The 12,571-nt window shown below is 35.4% G+C and overlaps 1 protein-coding gene across 7 annotated transcripts in view; it reads left to right on the top strand.

The window, feature by feature from the left end:
- Positions 1-12,571, top strand: part of NALCN (sodium leak channel, non-selective) — a 238,764-nt gene that overhangs the window by 49,872 nt on the left and 176,321 nt on the right. For 4 of the 7 annotated variants that reach the window (XM_038129675.1, XM_038129695.1, XM_038129686.1 and 1 more), the window contains exon 7: positions 10,298-10,452. The exons of 1 other annotated variant lie outside the window; for it this stretch is intronic. In XM_038129675.1, the coding sequence (XP_037985603.1) occupies positions 10,298-10,452 (155 nt within the window). Of the gene's footprint in view, positions 1-7,560; positions 9,884-10,297; positions 10,453-12,571 lie in introns of those variants that run through there. 2 more of the 7 variants (XM_038129704.1, XM_038129721.1) reach the window with 2 other exon arrangements.

The following is a 12,571-nucleotide window of genomic DNA, read 5'->3' as shown; positions in this document are numbered from 1 at the left end:
TCACTCTGCTTTGTGGGTGAGGCATCCAAAAGTGCATGTAAGCTTTGATGAAAGTAATTCCCAGATGAACTTCAATCTTGGGATTTTCAAATCCTACAGTGCAGATTATTGGTCTTATGTTTTCCCTATAGTGGTTAGACAGCAGCTTAGAAGATAGTTTTCTCTATTTCATCCAGAGAACTCCAATATATAACCTTAACATTTTTTGAAGTGGTCCTGAACATACTTTAAAATCAACTTGGATACAGTCTTCAGCTTAGATTGTTATACAAATTTCAGTTCATGACTTTGCAATTTAAAAGACAAGAGAGGTGTTTTTTAATCTTTCTTTTAAATACTATAAATAAATGCTGTTTTGGATTATAATAGTACTATATGTATGAGATCACTTCAACTTGTAAATAAGTCTAATTTAATATACCTCAGTGACATACAGATTCATGCAAGCTAGCTGAATTTGATTTCAACTCTTCCTGTTTATGTCCTGTATATTAAGCACTTAGAGTAACTGCCTCCTTCATTGCGTGAATGTCATTAATTCATGTTGTTTTGATTCTTCTGAAACAAGTTTTGCATTAGCATACATATCACACAATTGCCATTTGAATTCAGCTCTGTCAGGATTGACTGTTGCAGTCACAAAAATGGGGTGTCATAGAGTTGTTATGTCATGTGGAATTTGATGAAATCTCAAAATAATACTGTTTGTGCATGTTCCTTTATAAACAAATGCATACTGGAATTTCTGACATTTTCTTTTTTGAGCTTTTTTTCTAGTGCTTGTATGTACATTTCAGCAATTTCCACAGGATGTTTTTCTTCTTTTACTCATTTTTCTATGAACTATGACTATTCAACTACTATGACTATGAACTACTATTTTTCTATGAACTTCAGTGACTTAGTTATTTTGAAGGTAATAATGGCTGAGTAAATTGAATTTAATTTCCTCTAATGCCAGTAACAATCAGATGTTGAAAACCAATCAGATTTGTTGAGTACTTGCAACCATTCTGTTTTCATTTGGGCATTCTCATTTGGTTCATTTCATGACACTATTACCTTTGCGTAACATTAAGTGATCTGCCATGAGGACAGAATCTTCTGACTTTGATGTTAGCACTTGTGCTAGGAATCAAAATACCCTGAATTTACCTGTCAGAGAGGTGGGGTAAGTCAGGACATCAGAGGTACAGTCTTTACTTGTGCAGCTCCTTCTGGGGGTTCAGCGAAGAGGTGTTGGATCTTTGAACTTTTGCACCCTGAAGTGTGAGATAAGGTTGGTGATTTAAACTGAATCTGTTAAAAAATTCCTGTGCAGTCAGTAGCAATAGAAGGAACATCAAAGGTACATTTTTAGATCCAACTTAGGTCACATGTGAAATGAAAAAATACTACAATCAAAATCAAACCCAACTTTACTCAGTATTGCTTCCTCACATAATAGGCAGTCTGATGTAATGGTGCCTTATTACTGACTATGGGCAGGAGAAGAAAGTGCATAAGACCATTACTTTTCTTAACTTGTTGCATAAACATGTAAAGAATTTTAGTCTTCTGAAATTGGCAAAAAAAGTAAGACTATCCAAGTTCCATCAACAGACTCCAATTTAGACACTGCAAGATTGTGAAAACTGGCAAAAAAAATACTGAAGCATGAAAGTGAACAGATAGTGAATAAAAGATCTAAACTGAATTGCAAGATATTAAAAAAGTCATTTACATTGGGAAAAATTTCTGAAAGAAAATATAATAGCAGTAGTAAGATATTACAGTATCTATATATTGAATTTAAAATTAAAAGTAACTATTGAATCATCTAGTCAGGCTTCAATTTGTTTCCCTTCTATGACACCTTATAGCTTGTGTCTGACTCAGTGCATCTCCTAGGTGTGTATCTATTCTTGACTGGTTTGCAGAAGAACAGTCATAAGCAAGGGAACTTTTTGTTTCTTACAAAAACTATTTCACTATTAAAAAATGTTCCCAAATTCATCATTTTAATTTGTCTGGCTTCTACTGTTAGCTTTCTGTAATTATTCTTGTTATACTTTTTAATGCCAGATTACACAGAACCTTAATTTCTAGTAATTTTTTGTGTGAATCCACTTAGAACAATTGAAGCAACTTTCAATATGTTTTTCAATAAACTAACATTTTTTAGCTCTTTAGGTCTTTTACTGCAAACCATCTTCTTCAGTGTTACCATTTTCATTTTTTCTATGACTTCCTCAGTTTTTAAAATATTAAGCTGTGATCAAAATACATCTGTATGTATTACTAATCATAAATTGTATGAGTTTCATGCGCTGAGGAACATTATTCATTATTACTTTTGTGTGTACAGTCCGGGGAAACAGTTTTTTCTTCCCATTATGTTATTTGGATTAATATGAGAGGATGCCTTGTTAAATCCCTACATCTCAAATTTTTGTGGCACCTATATTTTATAACACAGTATTTCCATCCTCTTATCCCTTTTAATCCATAACCCATAGGCCATGGGATTTGCTTTCAGTGATCCTGCCATTATAACTTTGCATTTGGCTGTATTAAAGCACATTTTAGGTTATTTGATCAAGCTAACCAAGTAATTCTGATAACTTGTCCTAATGCCTTGTTCTTATTGTTATTTACGTTTCTATCCTTATTTTTGTATGTTTCTCCCTCATTAATTCTGGTAGATCATTGTGATCATTTCACTGGGAAGTGTTTTTTGACATGTCAGTTAATCAGTTTTCAGCCCATTTAGCTGGTACTTTATTGATATTATATAGTGCCAACTTTTTAATCAATCATGTGCTACTGAATGAATTGCTTTACAAAGTTCAAGATAAGCAATTTTATTTGACAAATCTGTAATCTTACAAAAATCATGTTACTATGATGAGAATTATTTTCTCTAAATCCATTCTGGCTGCCACTTATTACGTTAATGTTCTTTACTCTTTACCAATTAGACTTTTTATCAGCTTGCTCTTTCTTTTGTCTCGCTTGATGTTGGGTTAAGCACTTGGGCTGCTTGTTCTTTAAAAATTAATGGCACATTAGCATTCTTCCGGAATTTCCCTGCTATTTCAAGATTTATCAAAAATTAATGGAAGAGATGCCCTCGGTTATTTGGGCTTGTTGATTTGAATATAATTATCCCTAGCAGATGCTGTCTGGTATTCTCTTCAGTTACTAACTCTTGATTAATAGAATCTGTGTTTGCCAAGCTAAAATGTAAAATATGGAATGCTGCCAAAGCTTAAGCTTTGTGTTTATGTTGTTTGTAAAGCCATGAGTCCTTAAGCATGCCCTATCTTATCTTTCAATATGATAAAAGTAATGAATAGATATAGGAGAAAATCTGTTACCAGAAAGAGTTGAAAGCTTTGTAGTTATAATTACAAATATAATTATGAGAAACATTAAATATGGATGAAGATTTCACACATACAGTTTAAAAGATAACACAGATTTTGTTGTTGGATTAAAAACAGAAAACTGACTCAGAAAGTATGGTACATAAAACTTTAGATTTAAATTTGACCAAAAGTAAAACATTTAAAAATGACCTTAGGGATCTTAGGGATTTGCAGGCAACCCTGACCAGGGAAGAGACGAAAATCTTGACTCCATGTTTCAGAAGGCTGATTTATTATTTTATATATAGTATATTAAAAATGCTATACCAAAACTATACTAAAGGACAGGGAGGGGTCATCAGAAGGCTAGAAAGGAATAGAATGGAATGATAACAAAAGCTCGTGACTGCTCAGAGTCTAGACACAGCTGGACCAATGATTGGTTACGAAGTAGAAACAACTCACATGGACCAATCAAAGATGCACCTGTTGCATTCCACAGCAGCAGATAATTATTGTTTTTCTTTTCCTCTGAGACTTCTCAGCTTCTCAGGAGAAAAAATTCTGGCAAAGGGATTTTCATAAAATATCATGGTGACAATGACCCTCGGGAATACTAAGATTATAAAACATCAGAGGGAGAATTGTACCTATACAAATCTGCAGGTACTCTCTGACATTTCTTTCACTTTTGCCAGTGATTTTGGATGACAGTCCTGGATTCTCTAGAACCTGCAATGGCTCCAGCAGCAGCATGGTTCTAAGTTGCCATCTCTTTCTGCACAAATTAGGAGGTGTATCAGTAGAACTCAATTGCAGTATGGTGCCTTTTCAATGAAGTTAACAATCATATACATGTCTCACTACAGTGAAAGGACTGAGTGTGCGTTGAAAAAATTATACCCAATCATAATGATTTACTACTGCAAATTTTAGAAATATCATTATCAGTGATTATTTATTGATATTGTCCTTGTTTAGTTGAGGTCATAGTGGGGTAATAATTATGAAAATAGTAAACAGAAGACTTCATGATAGAAATAAAGCTGTTTCAATTATTATAGCACAATATTGTTGCTATTCTAGCAATTGTGCAGGACCAGCTGTTATTATTGTTAGGCCTGTAAAAAGAGCACTAGTGTAAGGAGGTATTCTAGGTATGTGCAGAGTTTCCCACTTAGAGAAGCAAAAGAAGAAGGAGAAAAGTACTTGATTGGATGAGCACACAAAGAATTGAAATATGGATTTGGAAATACGATATATATTATTTATGGAAAAATCAAAGGAAGTTTGCCTAGGTGCTTAGATTGTTTTTATGGTCGCTATGCAATGAATAAACTTTAACCTTTCTCGATTTTACTTTTTGCAAGGAATCAGGTAAAAAGCAGCAATTTTTCATCTAGGCTTCCTGTCTTTCAAGTTCTCAGAGTTTCTGAAAACAAATGTAACTTGGAATACTAATAAAAATTAAAATATTTTTTACTACCTAATGGTATCATCAGGTGTATAGCAATTGCCATGAATTATCTGAGCCTTTAAGAGGGTAAGTTCTAATTAGAAAAGTAATTTAAAACTTCCCTTCTGCACAATTTTTCTGTATAATATTGTCATAAGAATCTTAATCACAGATTTTCTCATTTTTATTGGTATAAAATTACATTAATTATAGTTATGCCATCAGTATTTTTTTTTCTTTTTATCTCTGTAAATTCTCTTCCTTAAGGGAAGTCTTTTGGTTGGAGAACAAGATTATATGCTCTATAACTGGCTGAAAGGGGAAAACAAACTAAGGCTGATGACTTCACTGATCATAGGAAGTGTCTTTTTTTTTTTTAACTTGAAGGTTTTTAACTTGATGCACTTACCCATGGGCACGCATTTGATGTTACTGATGTATCCAAGATGCTCGAGTAGGACACAGGGCTCTCAGAGACCTCTGACCTCCTAGATCAGCATCTAAGTACTGAGGGCTACCATGAGGCATCCCTGAGGCAGCAGTAATCAGTGTGAGGAAAATAAAATTGAGTTACAAGTTTTGGCTATTTGCATGGACTCAGTTGTGGGAGGGAGATTTAAATCTGGAGTGTGAAGTGTTGGTGACTAAACAACTTATTCTGCATTTGGTGTGAGAATCTGTTATTTTGTAGGATTTAATAAATTAGAAATGAATATATAAAAAAGAAGTTTTTATTTGCTCCCCTGGAAATTAACATTTGCTATATCAGATTTGTGACCTGAGAGGTTCCACTACCATTAATATACATCTATACATATTTTGTTTTCATATTTTGTTGTTTCAAAAAAAGCACCAAAACATTGTTAAAAACTGAATGCTTATGACACAGCTGACCTTACTTTCCCAGTATAAATTCAGCTTGTAAATTACATTTCATTTCATAAAATACTGATATAAGATAAAATGTAAAGCTTTAAAAAAACAGGTTCATGGACTGTATTAATTGTGTTGAGTGGTGCAGGGAAGTTGTTGCATGGTAGTGGATCACCCTGAATCTTCAGAATAAAGCAAATTAATTAGATATCCTTGATCTATATATGTGAGAGAACAGTGTATTAGTATTCATCAGATAACTTGTCTAAAGTCAATGTAGAAACAGAGTGTTACTTATTCAGAAAGCATTTATTGAGAGATCCTAGCTCAGCATTCATTTAATTTGAGCTTCAGGAAAAAGGGTCTGCGTAGCATGAAGTTCTCTGGATTTATTTAAAGTTTTTTGCTAGTCTCAATGGCTTGGTGCTTTTCCCTTGTGTTCTGGCAACATGGCAAAGCAGAAGCATCTCTTCCGAAAAATATAGGATTGGATTTTTTTTTCAGAATTGCATGTTCAGAGTTAGACGTCTAGCAGAAGAAAAAAACTATAATTCTTGATATCTAAAAGAAAAATCTTTTATCAGTCATCTGATCTAAGCTTATTTCTGTATTAGTACTTTCTATACAGCAGTGTCCATTTTTTGTTTAGGTTCTATCACATTCTGACTTTGTTGCTTGACATTCAATCATGGTTATTGAGAGTAACCTTTAAAGTCTTCAGAACTGCATAATCATTCTCTGTTCTCAAAGGTTTTTGTTCTCCTTCATCATATGCTTGGTGTGATTTTGATGAAGCTGGGTTCATGGGGTCCCAGGTCACTAATGAAAATGGATAGCACAGAACACAGTGGCAATTCCTCTGAGCCCCAGTTAATGTATTGCTCCCTCTTTGGAAGCTGCACAATTGCCACTTATTTGCATCATGGTCTACCAGCCATTTTTTATGTCTGCTATGGTATTTTTAACATGCAGTAGCTCTCCAGTCAGCTGCTGGGCAGTGCCTGGTTTTGTACAGGGACAGACATAGGATTCCTTTTATCAAATACAGAAAACCTTTCAGCTCCATTTAAGTAATTTTTTCTTATTAACTTATTCACCTAATCAACCATTTGAAATGATTTTTTATTACCTTATCAATAAGTATACTTAGGTTTTGGTTTGGGTTTTTTTTTAGACTTTCTGGATCTGGAAACTGAATAAGAAGCTTTCTAATTTGGAATGGCTTTCTGGTGATATCCTAGAAAATCAATAGAATATCAGACCCTTTTTTTCCCCCCATCTCTATTTTCAGCAGAGAAAGTCAGGCTAGCAGAAAACATGGTAATTTGTCTCTTAAGGTGTAAAAACCCCTCTTTGAAGAACTGCTCTAATAAGGAGAAGGTGCTAAAAGAGGGATTGTTCTCACATGAGCACATGGTGATTGAAAGGCCAGTTTTGTAACAGATGCCATGGAGAACAGGCACTGTACTCCCAAGAGACATCAATTCATGTCCTTCCTATGGTATACACGTGTATGTAATCATAACATTCTTCAGGCACTTAAAAACATGTCAGAGTAACAGTCCTATGTCTTTTGCAACAATCTCATATTGAAGGATGCCTATCAAGTGTAGTGGAGTCAATCATCTCCTTCCCCATCCTTTGCATTCCTGTGGAGAATTAATTTCTCAGCTCGCCTGTTGGGTAGATGCTGCACTCCACAGACCCTGACTGAACACTCTGCACAAAAGTATTGTTGGACTATTGGGATAAATTATTTCTTGTTCATAAATTTATCCCGGCAATTTATCCTGTTCAGCAAGACATTTAAGCACATTGCCTAATTGAACTTCTGAGATGCTTTTAAAACTAGTTATGGGCTGAATCAGTATGTCAGTACTTAATTGATACTGAATATAGTCAATGAGGAATAAAATTTAAATCATCCTATATTGAAAACATCTGCTGATATTCTAGCCTCTTCTAGATATCTAATGTTCTCTAGTCCATGTGTACCAGTCTATGCTTATTAACTGTCTTGAGGCAGAACACAACTTGCAAAGGGACAGTGATCCAAAAAGGCTTGTGTCTGTACAGGTACTATAAGCAGAGAGACTTAATTTTTAGCCTAAATCATATTCAGTGCTTGGAGACAGCTTTTTTTCTTTCTTTCAAAATAAGGTTAAATTAAAAAAAATCTAAGTTTAAATGAAGCACTTAAATGAATGCTTTGCAGCAGTGATTGAGAGCCAGAAATGCTTTTAATAATATGCCCTCATGCTGATGCCCTCTTGGGATTTGAGGGATTTTCTAATGCAAGCCATAATGTGTAATTCATTAGCTACCAGTAGCTGGGGTTCTGAATCTGCCTGAGCCAATGAATTAATTTTAATTTCTAAAAATATATGTAAAATATTGTTTTATGTTAATCCCATATATGATAATGGATTTTGGATGGCAGTATCATAAATCTAGCATAAATCATACAACTGGGTATGAATTAACATCTAGTTTAAAGGAATTAGGGTGAACAGATTAATTTTGAAATACTTGAATGACATGTGCTGAGCATGTTTACAAACGTGGAACAAATACACATATGTTTGTGTATCTGTCTGTCTTTTTAGTTATGCACATTGCTAAATTTCAGGGTGTTCTCTAAAACTCCCATCTGGAATTGTACATGTCTGTGTGTGCATCCATGCAGATATAAATGTCTCTCTGGTATCATAAAGAAATGACTACAGGATAGATGCCACAATTATTATTTATCTGCATTTATAATTGCCTAGGAAAAATTTTGTAAGATGTTTTGTTTTCACTGACAGATTTCAAATAATGCAATGCTACTCCATGGGGTGCATAAAAGCAATAAAAATAGAGTAATTAAAGCTTCAGTTCACCCAGTTTAATTGTCAAAATACTTCTGTGAGTTAGATTAAAGGAAAAGGATTTTCAGAAGAACAATAAGATACAAATTATATTGAAGGGCAGGCTGAAAAGTTTCACCTTTTCTTTGGACAAGCAAGATAACCTAAAACTATGTATTTTAAGACACCGGTTGATGCCTCAAAATAACAGAGTAAATACAACAGCATTTTTTTCATAACTTTCAGCAATTCATTTTGGGTGTTTTTATATCAAAAGTTTGTGCTGTAACCAGGAAGTCAAAATTAACCTGAACATGAATGGAAAATGCCACTGACTATTTTTTCTCAGACCAGAACTCATTGTGATTAGCTTTTCATGTCTGATTTGAAATTTCCCTAGAACTGAACCAAATATCAGGATTTTTCATTTGCTAGATGAGAGAGTACAAGCAGGGAGAAAAACAGTTGTTGCTTAGCTCATCCAGCAGAGTTGGAGCCTTATTTGGACCTTTCTTCTCTGGTTTGCCCAGTGGCCCCATAGCACAAGTAACATGAATTCCCACTTCTGTGCTGTGTTTGGTTGCAGACCCTGGCAGGGACCTGCTCAGGGTGGAGGGGGTGGTTTCCTAAGGTTACCTCTTAACTGAACTACTTCTGGGAAAATGGGGTGATCAGTCTGTGGCAAAGGATTGTGTATTGTGGTTTATAAGTAGGCACTGTAATTGATTAGGGGGAATCAACTGCCTGAGCTTCTCCTTCCCAAAATTTGAGAGTACTTAGATAACCCATCTATATGTGTCCATGCCACAGGGATATATTTAACAGAACAGAGAGCAACAACCTTGTCCTCCCTATGCTTTTAGCTTCTGCGGCTCTTAGTGCTGGGACTACCTAAACTCCCATTGTGGTCCAAAGTGTGACAAAGCCTCCAGCAGCTCAGCCACAGCTGCCAGAGAAACTGGGAAAACAGATGATGTTCAGCCTCTGAAAACAGTAAAAATGACCAACGCTGTGACATTGTGCTGGGGCACTGGCCCTTGTCTCATGATCTTTCTCTTTTAAAATGTTATGGTCACTTACATAAATCAGCTTGAACCAATTCAAACCAGTTAAAATTTTTTCATCTCTTATACCAAATCATTACTGGACTAACCTAAAAGTCAGAGATCTGTTTCTGTCACAGCAGTGCCTAGATGCTAATTGCACTACACATGCAGTGGTTTGACTTCTTTCCTGTGATCCTTCATCTCTGGTGGAAACCTGTACTGAGCAAGTTACAAGAAGCTGAATACATACTCTGGTGACTGAAAAGTCATCCACAAGGATACTTCTAAGGAGTGTCAAAGCAAGCACAGGTAATGCCATTGGAAGTCAAAGTCATAGTCATAGTACTGACTGCAGTTGAACACACTCTCAGGATCTGCAAAGGAGCCTGAAACATTGTATTCAGATTACCTTAAAGAACAGTTGGAGCTGCTGAATGTTAACTCTTCCATTTCTTGGAGAGTCTCCATTTTTCATGGGGTCTCTAGGCATTAATATGAAATTTCTGCTGGTAGTATTTGTACTGTCATTACATAAAGATGAAGGAGTGTAGTAGCTTGCCCTTTACAATAACTGGTTAATTAATGAAAAAAGTGTACACCAAAGAACATCAGATAGTAAAAATAACAGCTGATGAACTTTTCCCTTTAGTCCTCTCACTTTCAAATACTTAGTTTTGCTATGAACTGAGTTTATGTAACAACTTAATTTTGTATTTTTCACAGAAATGTAACCTGGAATAATTTAGCTATCCCAGACACCCACTGTTCCAGAGAGCTAGAAGAAGGTTACCAGTGCCCACCTGGATTTAAATGCATGGACCTTGAAGATCTGGGACTAAGCAGGCAAGAGCTGGGCTACAGTGGCTTTAATGAGATAGGTCTGTCCTACTGGTAAAATCCATTTCAGTATCCATTTAAAACTGTTTTTGAAATGAATGGAACAGATAGTTCTTGTCTGTGCTGAAAAGACATCAAGTGCAATCAGTATTCTGCTCAAGCAGGGCACATGCCAGAAGGAAAAGCTGTGCTATTTGCTTTGCAGTTATGATATATTTTTAGATTGCCTGGGATCCCAGGATTGAAATACCTTTTAAACACTGTCTTTATAAGGAATCAACTGTTGATTATCACCAGTATACAAATGCAATGACTAATTTCTGTTTTATTCTTGATTCATTTTAGTGCATAAAATCCCTTCTGTTTGTCTAATTTAAGTAGTAATTCCCATGAAAAAAAATCTTTTTTTTCATCCAGAATTACTTTGATAATCATCTTGTTACTAAGCAGAAGATATGAGGAAAAAATAATATCATGTATCTGTGGAAATCTTGGTCTAAACTGTGTAAGTCAGCACATCAGCCAGAAAAATGATTGAGAGTGAGGGAGATTTTGCAATACAGGTGCAATTTGTGTTCTGTGCAAAACACTGCAGTTACCAGGAGAATATGTTCTCTGACAGCTGCAATGTGTTGTGCCATCCCCATGAGGAAATGAGTGTAGAACACAAAAGCAGGAAAGATGGCAAGAGCATGGGCAGTTGTGGTAAGATCCACATCCAAATGGAAAATATGCAGTTACTCTGTCAAAACATTGTGGTTATTTCACATTTATTGAGCAGACAAAGGTTCAACAGAAGCCTGCAGCTGTAAATTTTCATTTCAGGACAGGTAGGGAAGTACCTTCAAATGACAGAGCATACCCACAGGCTGAATTCTTTCTGATGCATTGCTTTGACTCTGATAAGGGGTTTTTTTGGGGTTTTTTTTTTTCATTTTTCTGGCTTGAGCTCCAGACTATTATCCCGGCCTCAGCTGAATTTGAAGGTAATGAAAAGGTTTAATGACTGAAATCCAAAAAGTTTTTTGAGTATTGAAAGCCTTTGTAGCTGAAATTGCTTCAGTTGGTTCCTGAATATTCAGGTTTCTGGATATACACAATGAGCCACAGAGTTTCAAGGAAGTCTCAGAGCCCTGCTAGTACTCTGGGATACCAAATAATTAATGAACAAAACCTGCCATTTATGTCCTTTCTTTTTACTTGCGAGAAAGGGAGAAAAACCTGATTTCAGCCAAGCTACATTCTGTTCCCTCTGCAAGTCAGAAGCGTACCATTTGTTCCAGTACTGTTAAATGGATAACACCATAGATAGTACCAAATCTTCTATAAAGTTTTTCTTCTGTAGATCTCAAAGGATAACCCTGTCTTATCTCTCAGTCAGCCTTCAGATTTACTGTCATGCCTGGATGAACATGGGCTGAGTTCACAATAGAACCTAAAACCATCCACGTTCAAGTTCTGTAGTTCCAGGTAGTTTGGAAGGAGAGCATGAGATAGGGATATTGCCAGAATAATTAGGCCTCAGATTGAAATCACCCTTCTTATCTTGTTATAAGAACAGTATTTTTTGGCATTGAAGAGTGTTGTTCCCGCTACCCACCTGGTCACCAGGGAAAACTAGTTGCAGTGTCTTAGACAAGCTTCAGTGGGTAGAAGAGTTGAACGAGACCCAGAGTGCTTAATAAAGGACACCAGCTTGTTTTTAGTGATGGGGGCAGGTTGGCAAAGACAGGTGAAATAGTTTTTCCATGGATGCCTTCAAAACAGGCTAAAAAAACAGGATTGAAACTCTGGTCTCCTGAGTCACAGTGTTATGCCTTATCAATATTTATTTCTCAATATTGCATTTTAAAGGTCAGAGATTGCTAATAGACCTAGGAGACTTATAATTGATAAGTTGTTTTTGTCTAGAAATAGGGAACCAGGACATGAAATCCTTCAGAACATTAGCTAGAAGTTAAATTGAATATCAATTGAAGGCTGATAACTAAACTTTAAAATACTGGGTAAGACACAGAAGCTTTCCCAAAAAATGTTAAATAAGCTTTCTCAAATTAGGATTGTTATGAACAGTATTATAACCTGCAAGTTCATCAATATTTTATAAATATCCATTTTGTGATGCATCTTTTTGTGTAGTTAACAGGTAAGTAATTAAAT

This window comes from Motacilla alba, chromosome 1 (genome assembly GCF_015832195.1).
Source record: "Motacilla alba alba isolate MOTALB_02 chromosome 1, Motacilla_alba_V1.0_pri, whole genome shotgun sequence".
NCBI classification, from domain to species: domain Eukaryota; kingdom Metazoa; phylum Chordata; class Aves; order Passeriformes; family Motacillidae; genus Motacilla; species Motacilla alba.
The sequence above is the reverse complement of the archived record's forward strand: the minus strand, read 5'-3'. Positions and strand labels throughout refer to the sequence as shown.